General features: G+C 34.3%; 2 protein-coding genes and 1 long non-coding RNA gene across 3 annotated transcripts in view; all 3 read right to left on the reverse strand.

Annotated features, from left to right (window-relative positions):
* The window catches only part of LOC127855047 (uncharacterized), a gene marked incomplete in the record, with an annotated part of 514210 nt that overhangs the window by 173934 nt on the left and 318790 nt on the right, over nt 1–21486 (reverse strand).
* On the reverse strand, nt 10236–14858 carry LOC127855052 (tyrosine-protein kinase CSK-like). The gene is made up of 5 exons (XM_052390392.1): nt 14221–14858; nt 13532–13654; nt 13223–13337; nt 12811–12904; nt 10236–11128 (listed from the first exon to the last, which is right to left on the reverse strand). Exons 1-5 carry the CDS (start codon nt 14278–14280, stop codon nt 10996–10998), a joined length of 525 nt encoding a protein of 174 aa, XP_052246352.1. The 5' UTR covers nt 14281–14858; the 3' UTR covers nt 10236–10995.
* LOC127855057 (uncharacterized) lies at nt 17549–18701 on the reverse strand. The gene is made up of 4 exons (XR_008037333.1): nt 18594–18701; nt 18207–18330; nt 17759–17938; nt 17549–17585 (listed from the first exon to the last, which is right to left on the reverse strand). It is a non-coding gene; the product is annotated as an uncharacterized LOC127855057 (long non-coding RNA).

A 21486-nucleotide genomic window follows, 5' to 3' on the forward strand; every position in this document is an offset into this window, starting at 1 on the left:
TCAATTAAAGGAAACAATAAATGGATGGCTCAGTCACTTTATTATAATTCTGAAATCATGCATTATTTTTTATCCCATCTTCACCGCGACATTGACGGTATAGCACCCCATGAAATAAACTAGCCTGTATCCCACCTTGTTGAATATACCTGTCGCTTGCACGGACTACTTTTCAAATGACGTCATGCGATATGCGCTAAAATATGGTCGATATTGGTTTGTTCATTGATCGAATCTTAAGGTCACCCATTCTATGAAAATGTGCATATTTTGCATAAAACTATACATATGACATATTCAACAGAAAAAATGTTGCGATGGGATAAATAGAATAATACGATTAGCGTTAAATAGAGAAAAGTAAAGTGCTCACCAACGAAATCCGGATAGTGCCATCTATAATCTCGCCCTTCTTTCATCAAGGGCGACACACGATACACGATATTTTGCGCGACAGTCGCGGCTACGCACGATATTTTTCGCGACAGTCGCGGCGACGCACGATACATTGAACACGAAATATTGCCCTTGTGCGACGGTCGCCCTTTTATATTCGATATCTCGCCCTTTGAACACGACCGTCGCCCTTTGAACACGACCGTCGCCCTTTATGAACGCGATCATCGCCCTTTTATATGCGATATCTCGCCCTTTGAATACGACCGTCGCCCTTTATGAACGCGACCGTCGGCCTTAAATATGCGATATCTCGCCTTTTGAACACGACCGTCGCCCTTTGAACACGACCGTCGCCCTTTTAGAACGCGACCGTCGCCCTTTTATATGCGAGATATAGTGTTCAAAGAGCGACGTGTACGCCAAGACTCGCGCTCCCGGCGTTCTAAGCCTCGCAACATAAACTTCTCTCTATTCAACGCTAACCGAGTATTCTCTATATCATACCACCGCATTGATATCTGCCTGATATAACGTTGCCTGATATATTTTTTATATCATTGTCAACTGGAAGTTCTTATATTAATCATGTGTGGAGGATGGTCATGTTATTCGGAATCAACTATAAAGTAATCATTTTAGTAAAATCGAATCAAATTCAACAAAACAAACAATTTGATACCAAGATGTAATATATTTGAAACACGAGATGCAATACAACCAGCACAAAAACATTTTTTTACAAATTTAAAGCGCGTGCTCATGACGTCATTATTAACACGTCAAACGACAAAAGTCATATTCTCTCCAGCTAAAACTGCAGCTTTTTAGCGATTTTTTCATAATTTTTTGACAATCGGGGACGTAGAGGTATGATAAACAGAAAAACAGGTTACTTCATAATCTTTTTGTAATATATCAGGCTCGGCACGAATAAAATAACGGCTCGGAAAGCCTCGCCGTTATATTATTCTAAGCCTTGCCTGATATATTACAAAATCAGGCAGTAACCTGTTATTCTCGAAATTCATATACGTATGTGTATACCTGTGCAAGTTAAATGCCATGATTAAAAAAAACAGTGCATATCTTTATAGTAAATCATTTAAAAATCATATTATTACAGTGGGTGACAGCAGGGTTGAATGTTATTCCAGCACGATGTCTTTTATGTAATTTCGTCGCGCTCTCGAAAAACGGACTTTATAATTGTGCATTAAGTATCGACCCAGAAAAGCCTGTGCAGTCCGAACAGGCTAGTCCGGGACGACACAATCCGCTTTAAGGAATTGCTTGTTGAAAGGGTAGTCTTTTTAAGCGAAAACAAGTCAAGGCGGGAAGTGTCGTGCCTGCTTAACATGAGCGAATGGCAGATGCTAATCTGAGACGATACTTATACGCATATCTTAAATCAGGTGTTAATTGAGCGAAACTCGTATTGCAAATGACCAATTTCAATGCCGAATTATTGTAAGTTAGTATGTAAGTACGCGTAACAACCGTTTGTTTTCAAAGGTCCGCCCATATACAACAGCAGATTTATTCTTACGATAAAAAGACAACATATGCGAGAAAGGTTGTCGGTATCGGGCGAACAGTAAATTAGTCGTTACGAAGTAAAAGACATTAAGATACGTTAGATATATGGGACCATATCTTGAAGCTATTTCATGTTTCCAATAAAGCAAACACAGTAACAATTAATGAGAGGCATTTGTTTTTAATAGTGAGCTTTTAAACTTTGAAATAACCCGTTTTCTTATATACAGTTTAAATATCACCATTGCTTGTAGATTAACTGATACAGCAAGAGTGCATTGAAGGCAAATTTAATGCATACATAATAAATCTTAATATTGCGCCTTAATTTCCCATTGTGATGCTTTTCAAAATGTCTAAATATAATCAAACTGTGAAAGTTCAGCTGCACCAGGGGGCCGCTACGTTTAAGTGTGCTATGTGTCGTGTCCTCTATTTTCTAATGCCCTTGGTCACTTCCCAAAAATAACACATTTGCAAATTCTAATACGAATTCATCCTGAGAGTATTTCTGATTCTTGATTATTCTAATATGGGTATATTTACTCGCACGACCTTAATACAATCTCGGTGCTATTTCAATTCAGAAATCAAATATTACTATATTACGTTATACTTGTCACATTCAATTGCAAATAATTAGTTAAAATTGGTGAACTTTTGTCTTAAAGTTAAGAAATAAAAAAAACTAGTGTTACATATACATGTATAATTTTGTGGCTTTCATCAGTTTTCTTAAATGGTATCTACATATATATATTGAGTTTAACTTTATTTTATATTGTATTCATAACCTCGTGTGTTTTTCTTTCCAAATAAAAACGTGGGACAATTATACAGGCAAGCTTTATCAATATGCTTCTCAAAATAAAACGCGTAAAAAGTCACATTGAAAAAAATAATTCCCACTCCTTCGTTCAATAATTTACATTTTCAAACCTAAAACTAAACCTTGTTACTTCTAAGTTAACCCTTTATCTTAGTAAAATCTGATCCTGTGTTTTAACATCACCACTTTATGTGTAAGATGATTAAGCAATAGATAATGACAAGGAAATTTAATGTCATACCTAAAACTCGATTGCCTGTTAACCTCCACTGCGTGTGCGTCTACAAAGGGTGCGATTATGGAAAAATGTAACCAAATCACGTGAAAGAAAAAATGTGGCTCTTATTGTTTTTTTAGTTTCGGTTGTAATAAGTTTTTATATAAACCCACTGAAAGTTCAGCTGCACCAGCGAGCCACTAAGTGTTCATGTGCTTTATGTGTTTAACTGTATTGCACAGATTATAGTTCACCTCCCATTAATAAATGCTTTCAAACGGTTATAGTATTCTCTTGCTAATCACGTTTATGCGGTTGTTATATTCGATATTGATTAGTGTGCTTTTTTTACAAAGCAGACACATTAACACATAATCTTTCAATTAAATATTTCAGTTACAAAGAAAGAGTAATATTCGATTTAAATTGTGTGGTAAGGTATGAATTAAAATAGTAAACTGACTTGTGTCTGTCTGCGCGAATGCATGTACGTGTGTACATGGGCGTGTGTGAAAGCCTGTTTGTTGACATTGTTTTACCATTGTATTTGTCAGTTCTTTCAAGAGGATTAAAGAAGATGGTGATCTGACAAAAGAGTATTATGACTGCAATGTTATCTTCTTGTTTTGCTTTAACCGAAAATACAAACGCACGGGTTTTCGCGCTACTAAATATAAAATTAAATCATTCTGTTCTGAAAAATAAACTCTTTTTTTAAACAAAATAAATGTTAGTGCGAATTCATAATTAATATAATTATTGCAATATTTCCATACAGCGAAAAACTAACATGACGCTCCATATACACCAGTAGAAATGAGCCATGAAGTAAGATTGTGGAGCTCTCTATGTCATTAGCCTATATGATAATACACAAATTTCCCCCGCTTTAAAGGTTTGACGCAACAGGACAATACTGATTATTGTGCATGATTGTGTATAACCTTGTATCTTTATAATTATATTATTTGCACACCAAAGTGTGTTTTTTTTATTGATCATTATTAGTATTACTTTACTTATATTTATTATTATTATTATTATTATTATTATTATTATTTTTATTATTATTATTACCATTACTATCATTATTATCATTATTATTTATTTTTTAACATTATTATTAATATTATTATTATTATTATAATTATTATTACTGTTATTATACGAAGACTAATATTTACATCTTTAACGGTCACATTTATTTATGTAACTTTATACTCTAGGGAAAGACCCCCTATAATGTTGTACCACTTTATAACCAACCCTTTTCCATATTATATTTTGTGGATTGTAATTCATTTGTAACTGTCAATTTGGAAATAAAATATGTTTTAAAAAAAGGTTTGGCCTTAATTACCGCGTTGATTCCAACGGAAAGCTGATAACATCTCGTGCCAAATAAGATCTATATATACTTGACCGTGGTTGACGAATCACTCCTGTTTAAAGGGACTTGTTCACACATTTTGGCATCATTGAAGTTTGTCTTATAAATGCTTTACATTAATAAATGAACTTATTTAACTGAGTTCTAGGATAAAAAAAAGAATAAAATTAAAGACAGAAAAAAGTAATCCGATCATGTGTGGGAACCACTTACCTTTGGAGTAAAAGTCTAGCGCTGAAACCACTCTGCCATCCGTACAGACGTTGAACGTAACGTAAATTATACTTAATAAAAGCATTCCTCGTAATGTCACAAAATATAACGATAACATCAGAACTCTCCAAATTATTCAAACATTTGTAACGCTTTATAATTTTAAGATGTTTACAACCTCAAACGATGATTTTAATAAATATTAAAAGCATGTTTAATGTTAAGTATTAATGTTTCCTTGCACAAACATAACTACAACAAAAATGTGCAGATACTCCGATACGTGTTTGGACCAAAGGTTATTCTGGGTTTCAATTCGGATGTTTCAAGAAGATCCACGATACACAGAAATCAACATGTGTTTATTCTCACGGTGTGATTTTGGGCGATTCAGAACTAAATTTTTAATACGATGTATTACTTAGTGGTTGTCTTTAAAATAAAACGATAACGCGATTTACAGGATAATCAAGAGTCAGTTTCCTGGTTTAATTTTCATCCATTACACCTAACAACTTACAATTTAAAAATATAGCACTACCCGCAAGGCATATTTCAAATATACCACAAATCTGTCAAAGATAATGCAACATCTTGGAATTTAGTCGCACAGTTTAAATCAATTTCATACTTTTGAACGGCATGTTAATATTTTCCAAAAAAACTAAACCAAGTTAAACCATTAAAATTAAATTATAACCAGATTTACTATTATAATTCCGACATCTCTACAAATCCGATATAGTTTGTTATAAAAAATGTGTGTATTTAACAGTACGACATCAAATTGTTTTATATGTTGCTTTGAATTCCCATGTCATAAGTATAGCGGACACGATTGTAATGAACATTTTGCAACAGATTTGATATGAATCACCTTCCTTTCGAAAACTTCACAAAAAAAAGTATAAACGTAAAAAATAAAAGTTCCGGCATGTGCCTGCAAAGCAGTAGTTAAACATCACACTATTCGCATAAACGCGTATCACCCATGAGAGGATTGAACTAGCGTTGATATGAAATCCGGAGAAACACAGATTATAATATGCACTCAGAATGTAAATCTGCTACATAAGATACACATGCATACCAAATATGAAGTTGCATTTTCAATTGATGTAGCTAGACAGCATAAAATGGGAGCTGAAGTTCTTGCCGATGTTCAACAACAACACATGGGAACTAATTATTTGTCAAACGATTGCTTTTTTTCAATCGAACTGAACGTTTATGCATGTACTAAACATGGAATCAAATAGTGAACAGAAGAAAGATACATATCTATAGAGAAAACATTTGCTCGGAGGAAACAGTAAATCTGATGACCTCATACTATTTTAATGCAATGGGCATTCGCATGAAAACGAAATTCTATATTATACATTTTTCTATATATTACATTCTAAATTCATAAATGTAACAGAAACAGATCATGCTGTTTTTAAATGCATAATTTAGATTATCAATAAGAAATGTATTCAGAAACAACTTTTTTTTAAGTGTTGTAAAAAAGAAGTATCATAATTAATTTGAAAAAGGAATGTTGTCTTACCCTTGCCAGGCGTCTGTAGAAAACACAATAAAACACGTCAAGAAGAGCGTAAAACATAGAATACACTGCACCATGACTGGCTTACTTGTAATACCTCATAAGTCAGAATTAGAAACGATATCTCCTTTCACTTATTATAAACATTTGAATTAAGATATTAAATATGTGATCCGCGTCAGACAAGACATTCCTTACGTCCTCCTGGATTTGTGTAGTTGTGGTGTGCAGGGTGGAACTATCTAGATATATATGTCTACATAAGGAAGTTTTGTTGCAGGTGCGTGTGAGCCCTTTATGCCCAAATCACTAACAATATAAACAGACGTTTGTAATTGAATGCTGGTATTTTCATATTTTCCGTTGTTTCGGTTTCAGTTAATGAATGTGCTCAATATGTGTATGCAAATAATGAATAGACTGTATGAAACAAACCTTAAACGAGTGCTTCAGATGGCGAACTATATAGGTAAAATTAAGACAATGAGCTCCTAGTAATTAATATTATTCTTAATTCACATTAAAAGAATGTTGACGGCTAATACGGTACTATATTTTCCAAATATGTTTTCATGGAGTATAAATTAAACCGTATCTTTACGTATATGTGTCGATTTATAAACTTAAAGTTAACAATTAATTTTATGAATATACAAATAATGTTCCGGAGAGAAATTTGCGAGTTCGGGAAAATAAGTTGAAGGAGCAGAATCCTTAAAGATCAAATGTACATGTAGTACCTCTATACGTATGCATAATATTTATAAATTCACTGCGATATTGTACAATATTCAATTAAATCGCCTTGTTTGTTAGGCGCAAATGCGTTCTCCATTTGAATAGCCACCTACTAACTGAAGGCAAAATTGCAATGCAGTTGACCGTATATTGTTGAAATAGAGATGGCAATTGAAATGTCCCCATACTTGTGGGAAAAGGAGAATTGATGGGAATTCGAAATGTTTAAAATGAAAGATACACAGACAATTTCGATGATATTTGAAAAATATATATCTAAATGCACATGCAAACGATTAACTTATCTTTTAATATTATATTTAAAACGATCTCTCTTATATAACATAAGGCTTAGTGAATTCTCATGAACAAAGATTAGCCATTTACAGTCACGTAACTGATTCCCTAAAAATGTATACAGCATTCAAGTCGGATATGAAAGTAATTAATCCGGCCCTTCTGGCTTCATGCTGCAGTTTCTTAATCAATTACGTTGACATTTTGAAACGACAAGAGAGGAAAGCAATTTAATAATTATAAGTAATCCTTTTCAGAAACTCTTCTCACGTACATCCTTGACAGTTTTATATTTTAAAGACTTTCATCTATGTGTGGGTCTTGTTTGCGAAAACACATCTGCGTTTATGTTTTGTAACCGTGTCCTTTTGTAACTGTTGTTTTTAGCTCTGTCTTACCCTCAACCATACAATAAAGGTAAATTATTGTTTTCTGTGTGTCCTGTCAAGAAGGCTTAAACTAAACCTGTCGTATTTTGTGTGACTTTCGGTATGCCCGGTAGCAGCCAACAAATTAATGGAAATTCACGGTAAATATTCATTAAAGGCCCTTGTCTCACTATGATGCCGGCGGAGCCCCGGTACATGATCCGGCATCTACCGGGATGAACGGGGCTCTACCGGGATGAACCGGGGCTCCACCAGGATGAACCGCGGACGACCGGGGACGACCGGGGACAACCGGGGCTCCACCGGGAAAGTATTAAAATGTTTAATACCTCCAGGATGAACCGGAAGACACAAGGAAGGACCTGCAACGACTGGAGTGGCACCGGGAACAACCGGGATGGCACCGTGAACAACCAAGACGTCACCGTAGCTCTACCGGGGTCCCTACAGACCCCGACAGAGCTACGACAACGCCCCGGTGGAGCCCCGTTGAATGCCGGCAGAGTCCCTGTATAGCTACGGTACATAAGTAAACCGGCGCTCTGCCGGGACGCCACGGCATTCACCGGGGCTCCGCCGGAGCATTACCGGCGACGACCGGTGTTAAACCGGGGCGTTGCCGTAGCTCTTCCGGGGTCTGACGCCGGTATAGCTCGGTGAGTGCCGGCGGTGTTACGGTATACCGGGGCTCTGCCGGGACGCTGCCGGTTTTCACTGGAGCTCAACCGGGGTTGACCGGGACTCTGCCGGGCTGTTGACCGGCTTCAACTGGGGCGGCTAAGGGAAATAGTGTGACCGCGTTAACACATTTCTACGAATCATCCCGGTTCTCGCCGGTCGACGGCGTTAGCAAATCGGGATGGACCGGGGCTCTACAGGCAATCGTGAGACTTGGGCTTTTAATTCCAACATAGAGCATTATTTTGGTTGAAAAACGCAGTGACAGCATGATCTGCTCTTTGTTCTTTCTTCAATCGTCATTCAATGACATTTTAATGGATTACATTCAATGTGATTACATAACATCGATCGTATAAAGTGTCTTACAAAAAATGCTGTTTTCCGTACCATTAGAAATAATTGAGTGTCTATACAGTATTTAACAAAATATTTGATTCTGTTTATCAATAACATTTACAATTTTTTCTTCAGCCTTAATTGGTTTATACACATAAGCTTTATTATTAGACATATGTTTCAACCTCTAAGCCTCTTCTTTAAGGAATTGTTGCACACATCGTGCGCCTCCATCGAGGAAATGATTAGGAAGTTATTATAACATTCAACTGTATAGTTCATTTTCTTTTTTCCCCTTGTATGTTCGTATGCATGTTTCAAAATATATACTCGTGTTATGTTACTGAAGACCACATTGTAAAAAAGAATTATTATTATTAAAATCAGTGTACAATATTGGCCAGATGCTCTTAAACTCTTTATTTCAAAAGAAATGAAACATGTAAGTTCTAACCATATGTTACTACTTAATAAATAACAGATGTTTTGTTGCTAGAAGATAAACAGTTATTCCTTTTAGAAAAAGTTCGCAAATTTAAAAGATTACATTAACGTTTACAGAAATACACATTCCGGTTCTGTTTACATTTTATCATATATATCACCCTTTCATCGAAATGTTATTGCGCTCCCGTTCGTTGATACACGGCTCGAATAATGAAGTTATATTAGCATGCATAACTGTGAAAACTGTGAAAATATGTGTTTCGCATAAGGTAACTAATTTCCATTTCACGCGTTTCAATACCCATCACATCACGTCAATACCCATCACATCACGTCAGTAAATCTTTACAGATATCATGCTTTAAACGTTTTAATTGTTTAACTTATTTATTTTTAATTGAACTTTAATTTTAAGTTTAACTTAGTGTAAAGTATTGTTAATGTTTCTAAAACTACGATATGCATATTTGTGTCTATATCTAAATCATGTAGATACCTTTCAACAATTTTAATTATATGATATTGTGATAAATTATACATGATGTGACTTTCGGATGATACATTTTCGATTTGTTCATCCTTGACCTGCTTTATAACTACATCTTGATTGGGATATACTTTTTAATTTTCCCTGATTATCTAACTGAAGTAACACTCGTTTTCCAAAATAAATTTTGATGCAAATAATCGTTTAGCGCTTATAAACACGTATATAGCAAACTTATATTCCATAAAGCTTGTTGTCTATGTTGACGTTCTTTGATATTAAAAGTACGTGCATTAAGTATAATAAAATAAACATGGCTTTCGGGGGAAAGTAAGTTTTTACAAACGAAGAGTTATGTCTACCCTGGCCTTTGTGCACGGTACACAATACACTCCTCGGTATGAACCAGTTAATAGTAAATGATACATTTGTGTATTATCAATGTTGACAAATGTTAGCACACATTCACGCTACAAAAAAAAAACGTGTCGTTATGTTCACTGCTGAAAAATCAAATAATGTATCGATGTTGGTTGAAATAACCCATAAAAAATAAACGAAACGATACATTTCAAAATATTCACAAGTGGTGTTGTGGCTTTTAAAATGTTCTTTGTATATTTGTTTTGAAAACAATGACAAATGTTTGAAAACAACTTCTGGTATCAACTACTTTTGATGTTGAAATTATTAAAATAAATGTACATTCACGACTTAATTTCATAAATTTGATGTTTGCATTTTATTTTTCGTAAAGCATTAATAACAATTTGCAATTCTTATTTCAGAACAAACATGTTTATTTGTACAATCGTTACTGTCTAACAGTCGAAGACATAACACATGGAAACCGAAACATCTATCGATCAGTTAAAGAGGACTTGCTACCACCACATCACTTTACATAATTAATACATGTAGAATGACAATGCGAACATATTCATAATTCGAAAACATTTGTTGCAGCATAAATTTTTGCTTGATATCATTTTCACACGAAGATCAATCACCTGTGAAAGTATTAGCGAAATCTACTCAGCAGTTAAGGACGTATTGAGTACACCTAATTTGGGACGTACGTATGTAAAGACTGACGAAAAATGTGTAATATTAAATGCTTTTTGACCTACATAACTTGAAACTTTTTAAGAAACGTTATAAAATTGCAATAATATTTAAGAACTGATATCAGAACAAAATGTTATCATTTATATTCGTGTACTTGACGATTTCAATGAAAATTAACGTATGCACAATTAGGACGTAATAATATTTTATTGATGCTTTTTTCGAATAATCACACATAAAAAAGCGGCTAATCAAAACACAAATCAAACAGAAAATTCGTTTCAATCACTATACAACAATTGTAGTAACCCTTTACATGGACGATACCGATGCTATAGTTTGTATAAAAAGTCGTATGTCAAAGTCAATATATCTGATATCGTTTCTTGAAGTACTCGCTCACAAGGACTATTACTCTGCTAGCATTTATAATAGTAGCAATCATCGCCAGGGGAGGCAACAAACATGGTATCAAGCTCTTTTCTTACTGCCGTGAACGTAGGCCGCTCCTTCGGCTGGTACGCCCAGCATTTGGTCATCACGCCGTACCACCTGCAGAAGAAAGATATCAAATACACATTTGTATTCTGCGTAAAGTTTATATTAAGTTCTGTCACGTTATCTTACCAACATACACACCAAAAGCAGTATATTATATTGCTTCACCACAAATATATACGAAAGTAACTAAAGCCATCAAAATAAGGGTTAGAAAATCACAGTGTAACCTCGGAACTAAATTTAATTGTCTAGTCAGAATAGACACTTTTGAAAATGCATACAATTTAAATTCCTTACCCACTATTTAAATAGTACAATAAATCTAAATATCTGGTTTAATATGGTAAAAGTAGTTGGCTTTTTTTTTCAAAAGCATCATAGGTTTGAATGGCCGTCTATTTAAATTTATTTCTACTGTGGCAAAAGGCGCACTGATATGGATAACTATGCATTGTTTTTAAGTCTCTCACTGAAGTTATAGGCGACCATGAAGGGATAACCTTACTTATATTAATATATCCAGACATTTTGACTTATGGTATTATATTACTACAACAGCTTATGTCGCAATTTAATTTCAGAAATACTTATCCAAAATAAATAACTAATAAATATTTCTTAGTAAAGTATCAATACAAGGATCTCAATAACAAACAGAATAAGCACACTTAACTTATAACATTTTGACCCGCGTACAATACTAAAAACGTTAATAGGTATACATTAAACACGGTAATCAATGTTACCTTACTAAACACACCGTTTACTACTTTTAAAGATAAAAAAACAAATACGTCCCTGTCATAATTTATGTGATACTGCCATTTCATCTGGTAATTTACCACAATTCAATTGTGCGTCTAACTTGCAATTTACATAAAACAAAACAGAAATGAGTAAGTATAACAACGAGGTATTAACTTTTTGCATATGCATATATGAATAGATAAGCTAAAGGAACTTTAATATGAACTGACAATTAAGTATTGTTTAATCAAACAATTTTAATAGCTTAGTACGCAAAATGTTCAATATATTGGCACAAAAAACATGTTGCACACTTTTCCTCATTTTTTAAAAAGCTATGAAGACAAAATATTACGTTTAACGTTGATATATTTTAATGTCATAAACAAATAAGCTTTCAAATGCATTTTAGAGAATATAACGACAACCGATCGCGTTAAGTAAAATCGTAATTATGTGCTCAAACAATCAGCAAATTCTGCCATTGTTTTACTGGGAAATGTGCTATATGTGTGAACGGGGTCCTCTGCTTTAATTTAGAATTAATGCGGATTTCCTTTTTAGTAGATAATAAATAACATCGCCAAAATCGCGCTTTAAAGAGAGAGAAAAAAAGTTTTTTGAACAACTTTTATGGAAGTAAATAATATCAAACAGTTCATATCACATTTGATCTAACATTATGGGTTTTAAATTAAATCATATATAAAACATTAAGCATAAGACCTTAACATGATCAACTCTTCAATTTACTTATTTATATTTTTGCATTAATGTGTTAAAGACAAATCTTGTTTATAAAATTCCTCAGAGACATGAACGTTAATTGCATATCTGTAAAAAACTGTTACCCACCTGTCAAACAGAGCTGACCGCAGCATTTAAGGTTACTACCAAATAGCAGATCCCACATTGAATTTTAATCTTAAATAAACAACCCATTGGTGAGATATAATAATATTCAAACCAGCACGCCATTTACATACACGTTATCACACCGCTCCGGTTTTTGCAGACGAATATTCTTCTTCAGTCTGTCTGGCAGATCCCGGCTTTTCACGTTGTCGAATGGTGTTTCGCCTTGGTATCCGATTGGAAGTATATAATAAATTATTTAGGTTAACAATATTTATTGTTACATATGATACTGGTATATAACGAATTGTGTTTACATAAAACACATAACCATTAAAAACTGTATTTAAAATGTCCGCATGCTGTGGTCACATGGCGCAATAATAAAAGGTAAAAACAGAATGGGTTCCTTCCTGTTTTAGAAAAAGTAACGAAAACGTGTGCCAAAATAAATAATTATTTAATAACAAGAGTTTAAAAGGAAACAAATGTTGAATAAATCTGTACTTAATTTATACAGTGTAATGTACTTTATTGTTTTACCCATAGAAAACAATTCCCAGAGAACCACGCCATAAGACCACACGTCACTTTTCTCGTCTGCATCTTTCGTTGACGTCATGCATTCGGGTGCCATCCACTTGATTGGAATTCTCTCCTGCATTAAATAAACAAGTTTAATCTCTATGTATTAGATGATGCATAATGCAAGACCTTAATACTTCTGCATATAGGTTTCTTTAAAGGAATAATAATGCAGCGTTTCGAGCTATGTTGTAAGCATAATAACTAACAACATAAATGTATTCTGTTGACATGGTTACTGCCCTCATTTTCATGTGTTTTTCCCACCTTCCTTTCGCTCTCTGCATCTCCGTCGCCTGTCTCTTGAGGTTGTGGTCCAAAGCCGTATATCTTGACCTCTTTCGAGAAGGTCAACAAGATGTTGCGTGCCGCCAAGCGACGGTGAGTTATCTGCAAACAAATAGTTTTACAATTTGCTTGTATATCTTTTGAATGTCGGTTGCGCTTACAATGAATTTTTAGTTTGGTGAACAAATATATTGGAATCGTTGAAATAGTCGAGGGGTTGTATTATTAGTATTCTATTTTGATACATAATTTCACTCGAGACGGTGCATGCTGGTTTTAAGTAAGTAAATTTGGAGATTCCCCTTTGTATTCAATATTAAATCGCGTTTGTCGCCCTTATGTTCATGATTTAAACGAAAGTAGAACACGTGTTAGATGAACTAGCCAATAAATTGGAAATTCATGTAAATTTTTAAATGAAATTCTATTTTAAATCTGGAAAATAATATTTATATATACAGTAAAAACAAGTTAATTCATTTCAGATTATGCTTTGTGACGCAATCAATTTCTAAGTATTTGCTCAATATCTACACTAGCTATGTTTATTGTTTTGTTAATCCATATTTCCTCCTCCTTATGGTACTTAGCACAACTAGCCCATAGGAATACTATCCCCTAGTCGGAAGCAGCCACATGGCACAAAACGTTTGCTATTTTGGTGAGACCCCCTTTCCAGCCAGGTACTCCATGCCCTTAGCAATTTCGATTCCGAAGCGGAAGAGCATCTAATTGATCTCAATGGTAACGTTGGACTTGTTTTGAACCAGATACTCTTTTAATGTACCGTTCTCACAATACTCATAAATGATGAAAGGACCCACTTAAACGCAAATCAGATCAAATACAGCATTGATAATATTTGACAGAATTCATGATATTGCACAAAATATCATGGACATTAAAAAGAAGACATTAAGGTAAATCCATAATTGTATTGTTTTAAAGAGCATGTAAAAACACGATTGAGAATATGCTAGCTCTATGTTAAATGCCGTAATATAGCATTTGTCATTATATATTTAACAAACGCTACACTTGTAATTATTGATTGGTATCAATCGCTTTTTAAATGCACAACTATTATGTGCATACAACACAACAATATATTGTTTTAAAATTCAATGCCGAAAGGGTCACTCCACTAAAACGATAATTGCAAATTATAGTCAATGATTAAATACTTTCTAAAATATATGGTTCAGTAGGAACTAACTGTATACAAAAACAGCACTCATACACAAATATAAGGACTGTGAAGTATAAACAGTTTTTATGACAATGTACACTGAGTCAGTTGTCTGTTTTGTTTGTTTTATGATAACCGCTTATAAACGATATTCTTGCCTTATTTATCTTAAACTATATACTCACCTGTTTTGTCATCGAGCACTGGTCCAAAATACCTCAAAATGTTCGGGTGGTCGCCAACCTTCTCAGATGAAAAGTTGATCTTGGCTTTCATTAGAGACTCGTCATTGTCGCCATAGTTTTCTATACTAAATAATAACCACGTATACACATGGTCCATGCATGAAGGGCACACATGTTTTAATTAAAGTTATAGCATAGGGTTGAACGTTAAACGAATTTACTACGTTAAATATGAACATAGTAGTAATATTTTTACTTAAATCGAACCATTTAACAACTAAGCAACCGAATACCTATAAGACATTAACTCGCTTGTCATTCGGAAACAGTTAGACAGGTTTTATATCAATCCATATTTTTCCAGGTACTGAACTCTAAGTAAACAGCGTACCTGATATTTAAGGAGTTTCATTTGAGAGATTTCCAATTAGCCTGGTACTGGTTTAAATGTGTTCTTCACTTAGAATATTACAAACGTATATTGGCTACTCCAACTGCACGTGTTAAGCTTAACTTACACCAGTTATACCGTACATTGACGTACAATAACATACCGAAAAATATGCATACCTTTGAGTGTTTTAGCCACTACCGTATTACCCTTGTATTTGGCTCTGTAAATGTTGGCGAAGTGCCCGGACTTAATGACAGACTCTAACACGATATCCTTGCGAATAAGGGCTGACTTGGTGGCGTATGTACCCATACCACCATACAGGTAAAGTTCCTCGGTGGCCATTGACTTCATCTGATGATTCTGATATATACATGGATAAACATGTTGATTTGAATACCATATTTATTTCAAGAACAGTTCAATGACATATTTTAAAGACAAATATAAGCAATGGTCTCTAAAATCAGACAAACAATCAAATAAAACCTTGAAACATATTTGTTCAAAATCGGCTGAAAGAAATGTATCTACATTATATGAAGCGTTATTGTGTGCCTGTCCCTCTTCGTACACATGGCTTTGTCGAACTCTCCGAGTCATCCTTCTCCCGATCTCGCGCGCACGGTCAGCAGGTCGGATCACTCCGCGGCGGATGAGTACAACAACCACCACGACCACAATTGCAACCACCACCAGAACTCCTGCATGATGAGTTGTATACAGTTTTCAACATTGAATTAATTTTTGAGTGATGAGCGAAATCACTAAATTAAATTTGCAGAATATTAATAAAACGGCACATTCAAATCATAAAATGGACAGTTTGCTATTCTTACCTGCACTTGTTGCAACAATGCCTACAATGGATGCATTGCCGCTCTTTTGTTTTTCTAAAATGACAAAGAAATTATTTAGACAGGGATTGATTTTGAAAAACAATGTCCAATACATTATCATATTCTACTTAATTAGGGTGTTTGAAATGGATTACAACAAGTAAGAAAACGCACAACGAGTGTGATTGTAACGGACATAATTTGTGGATCTAATTGTGTGGAGAATTGTAAACTTGATAAACAAGCACAAGTACTTGATTTTGATTTCACGCATTAATTTCAACAAAAATAATTTATCAAAACATAACCTTATTTGGAGAACAATGCTCAACTGTTTAAATAAACCATCATTATGTTAATCTTTAGAGCAACATACCGGTAATTGCGGTGACTGCTAGGTTTGTTTCCTGAACGCTACCTCCCGGGGATTGAATGTTTAACCCTAAGGTGTACTCTGTCTCTTGGCCAAGGCCTAGCATGTCAAAGAATGTACTAGTACCAGGAGTATAGAACATGTGCAGCAATTCTGTCCCGTTCGCTGTCTAAATAGAAGCAACAAAATGTTATGTTAGGGATGATTGGAATTATACTGTTAAATATTTATGAATACCCATGCAGAAATAAGTATCGGTTATAATATAAGACATGCCGTTGGGTATGTGGTTATAATTTCTACAAAGAAAATATGGTCAGGTTATTATAGAAATACTTAAGAAAAATAAAGTATCTAACTCATTATCCAAACGGTAAAAAAGTAACAAATAAAAGATGATAAATGGAACCCGATCTTTAATAACTGCTGGAAAAGCTTTTTTGCTGGTGTTCAACTCTGGCAAATGCGGTAAAATATTAATAAATTACTTACTCTGCGTGACAGGATTATCAAAATGTCCGCCCTAGCAAGACTCATGTGAAGGCAGGTCCCACTCAAGTCTGAAACCAGTCGGGGTCTTGTTGATCACTCGCAGGTTTTGTGGACCGTCGTCTAAATAATTATATTTAAGTACAAGTCAAATATTTGTGAATATTTTGTGTTTTCCTAGTAAATAGTTTGAAAGGCCTTTATCTTAGATCCGCCGGTACATCGCAATGACTGTTGAAAAGCGTTGAACTCAGATTAAATTATTGATTTACGTATAATGTCGTATTATATTTATTGTTTTGTATTGTACAGGCAATTAGAACTTATTACTCAAATGAAGACCTGATGACTGTTCTGGAGCTGTATTTTTCTCATGAAGTTTAATATGTTTGAATAAGTTTGTGTCAACCGACCTAAATATACATACGAAACCACCTTTTGATGACATAATTAAAAGCGTATACACTAATCAACTAGATATTACAATTCAAAATACATTGATGATTAAGATAATTAGGTTTACTTACATTTCTCAAGTGCCTGTAATTTATTTATTGGACCAATCTGAAAAAATAATTATCTTATATATCGATCTATTAACTATATTTATAATGTTGATTTCATATCACGCAATAATTCTGCAACACATTTTATTTATGTATCTTTAAATATTGAGTCTGATATTTATATTTAATTCGTTTCTTAACGTGTGTAACCCAAATTGATAAGTAGCTTACATCGAATGAGGTTGTTGTTGAGAGCATAGCCTGGTTGAAGACTGAGACATCTACCATTGCTGTGGCCGTGTCAAGGTCAGACTTTGTGACAGTCAGCCAGCAGTTGTCCAAGTAGAGCGTCTGGTCAGCCAAGAAACAAACGCCATCCACTGTCTTGCAGAACGGGTTCGTAAGGTCCGTCTGGCGAATATTGTACACTGGGCACGCATTTTATAATCAGTATTTTGTCATGGTCAAAATAAAAACATGACACAAAATCAACATTCTTATATAAACGCATATACACACCAAATTACTAAAATATAGGTTGATCTAATTTACGTTTTGAATGTGGCCAAACGAAACGTCGGTAAGATCATTGCAAAATATGGACTTCTGCACACAAGATAAAAGCAGAATGCCAACCAACTTAGTTAATAGGAATTCGCTATAAAATTATAATGCTTACTTACATATTGGCGGCTGTAAAATTGCTATACATTTCTTTGGTAATTCCAGCCTGCGTCTTCGTAATAACTTTAAAACCGATCTTATGGACTCTGCTGCTACCGTCCGCGGCGGCAAACGTGATCCTGAAAAAAACTCGTTGTTTACTTTATAAAACGATTATTGTGTATGTTAATATTGTCCGTAATGACGGCTATGAACATTTAATAATGCAAATACATGTGAAGTAATTTCAAAGCCGAAAACAATGGTCATATGATAGATATACATAACAAAACTTCCAAACGTATCTTTCGTTTGTTACATAAACATAAAATATAGTCCTTATTTAATAATTCGACAGCCCATACAATGAATGTTTTATAAGTTAAATCACAAACAAACTCACTTTGAGCTGTAAGTATATGGTCCATTATCAATGTTCCGTTCCAAACCATAATTTTTTCCAGTAAGATTCGTTTGTAGTATTGGTGGCGTGCCATCTATTTTGACCAAGAACAGTTTCAAGAACAGTTCAATGACATATTTTAAAGACAAATATAAGCAATGGTCTCTTAAATCAGACATACAATCAAATAAAACCTTGAAACATATTTGTTCAAAATCGGCTGAAAGAAATGTATCTACATTATATGAAGCGTTATTGTGTGCCTGTCCCTCTTCGTACACATGGCTTTGTCGAACTCTCCGAGTCATCCTTCTCCCGATCTCGCGCGCACGGTCAGCAGGTCGGATCACTCCGCGGCGGATGACTACAACAACCACCACGACCACAATTGCAACCACCACCAGAACTCCTGCATGATGAGTTGTATACAATTTTCAACATTGAATTAATTTTTGAGTGATGAGCGAAATCACTAAATTAAATTTGCAGAATATTATTAAAACGGCACATTCAAATCATAAAATGGACAGTTTGCTATTCTTACCTGCACTTGTTGCAACAATGCCTACAATGGATGCATTGCCGCTCTTTTGTTTTTCTAAAATGACAAAGAAATTATTTAGACAGGGATTGATTTTGAAAAACAATGTCCAATACATTATCATATTCTACTTAATTAGGGTGTTTGAAATGGATTACAACAAGTAAGAAAAAGCACAACGAGTGTGATTGTAACGGACATAATTTGTGGATCTAATTGTGTGGAGAATTGTAAACTTGATAAACAAGCACAAGTACTTGATTTTGATTTCACGCATTAATTTCAACAAAAATAATTTATCAAAACATAACCTTATTTAAAGAACAATGCTCAACTGTTTAAATAAACCACCATTATGTTAATCTTTAGAGCAATAAACCGGTAATTGCGGTGACTGCTAGGTTGGTTTCCTGAACACTACCTCCCGGGGATTGAATGTTTAACCCTAAGGTGTACTCTGTCTCTGGGTCAAGGCCTAGCATGTCGAAGAATGTACTAGTACCAGGAGTATAGAACATGTGCAGCAATTCTGTCCCGTTTGCTGTCTAAATAGAAGCAACAAAATGTTATGTTAGGGATGATTGGAATTATACTGTTAAATATTTATGAATACCCATGCAGAAATAAGTATCGGTTATAATATTAGCCATGCCGTTGGGTATGTGGTTATAATTTCTACAAAGAAAATATGGTCAGGTTATTATAGAAATACTTAAGAAAAATATAGTATCTAACTCATTATTCAAAAGGTAAAAAAGTAACAAATTAAAGATGATAATTGGAACCCGATCTTTAATAACTGCTTGAAAAGCTTTTTTGCTGGTGTTCAACTCTGGCAAATGCGGTAAAATATTAATAAATAACTTACTCTGCGTGACAGGATTATCAAAATGTCCGCCCTTCCGTAGCAAGACTCATGTGAAGGCAGGTCCCACTCGAGTCTGAAACCAGTCGGGGTCTTGTTGATCACTCGCAGGTTTTGTGGATCGTCGTCTAAATAATTATATTTAAGTACAAGTCAAATATTTGTGAATATTTTGTGTTTTCCTAGTAAATAGTTCGAAAGGCCTTTATCTTAGATCCGCCGGTACATCGCAATGACTGTTGAAAAGCGTTGAACTCAGATTAAATTATTGATTTACGTATAATGTCGTATTATATTTATTGTTTTGTATTGTACAGGCAATTAGAACTTATAACTCAAATGAAGACCTGATAACTGTTCTGGAGCTGTATTTTTCTCATGAAGTTGAATATGTTTGAATAAGTTTGTGTCAACCGACCTAAATATACATACGAAACCACCTTTTGATGACATAGTTAAAAACGTATACACTAATCAACTAGATATTACAATTCAAAATACATTGATGATTAAGATAATTAGGTTTACTTACATTTCTCAAGTCCCTGTAATTTATTTATTGGACCAATCTGAAAAAATAATTATCTTATATATCGATCTATTAACTATATTTATAATGTTGATTTCATATCACGCAATAATTCTGCAACACATTTTATTTATGTATCTTTAAATATTGAGTCTGATATTTATATTTAATTCGTTTCTTAACGTGTGTAACCCAAATTGATAAGTAGCTTACATCGAATGAGGTTGTTGTTGAGAGCATAGCCTGGTTGAAGACTGAGACATCTACCATTGCTGTGGCCGTGTCAAGGTAAGACTTGGTGACAGTCAGCCAGCAGTTGTCCAAGTAGAGCGTCTGGTCAGCCAAGAAACAAACGCCATCCACTGTCTTGCAGAACGGGTTCGTAAGGTCCGTCTGGCGAATATAGTACACTGGGCATGTATTTTATGATCAGTATTTTTGTCATGGTCAAAATAAAAACATGACACAAAATCTTATATAAACGCATATACACACCAAATTACTAACATATAGGTTGATCTAATTTACGTTTTGAATGTGGCCAAACGAAACGTCGGTTAGATCATTGCAAAATATGGACTTCTGCACACAAGATAAAAGCAGAATGCCAACCAACTTAGTTAATAGGAATTCGCTATAAAATTATAATGCTTACTTACATATTGGCGGCTGTAAAATTGCTATACATTTCTTTGGTAGCTCCAGCCTGCGTCTTCGTAATATCTTTAAAACCGATCTTATGGACTCTGCTGCTATCGTCCGCGACGGCAAACGTGATCCTGAAAAAACTCGTTGTTTACTTTATAAAACGATTATTGTGTATGTTAATATTGTCCGTAATGACGGCTATGAACATTTAATAATGCAAATACATGTGAAGTAATTTCAAAGCCGAAAGCAATGGTCATATGATAGATATACATAAAAAACTTCCAAACGTATCTTTCGTTTGTTACAT

This window comes from Dreissena polymorpha, chromosome 13, assembly GCF_020536995.1.
Source record: "Dreissena polymorpha isolate Duluth1 chromosome 13, UMN_Dpol_1.0, whole genome shotgun sequence".
Taxonomy (NCBI): domain Eukaryota; kingdom Metazoa; phylum Mollusca; class Bivalvia; order Myida; family Dreissenidae; genus Dreissena; species Dreissena polymorpha.

Excerpts from the sequence above, each read along its gene's own strand:
- LOC127855052 (XM_052390392.1), bottom strand. The coding sequence starts at position 14,280 with ATGCTCTTCCGCTTCGGAATCGAAATTGCTAAGGGCATGGAGTACCTG. Across the intron at positions 13,655-14,220 it reads AGTACCTGGCTGGAAAGGGG|ATAACTCACCGTCGCTTGGC; the intron begins GTCTCACCAAAA and ends ATTTGTTTGCAG. Across the intron at positions 13,338-13,531 it reads ATGCAGAGAGCGAAAGGAAG|GAGAGAATTCCAATCAAGTG; the intron begins GTGGGAAAAACA and ends TATTTAATGCAG.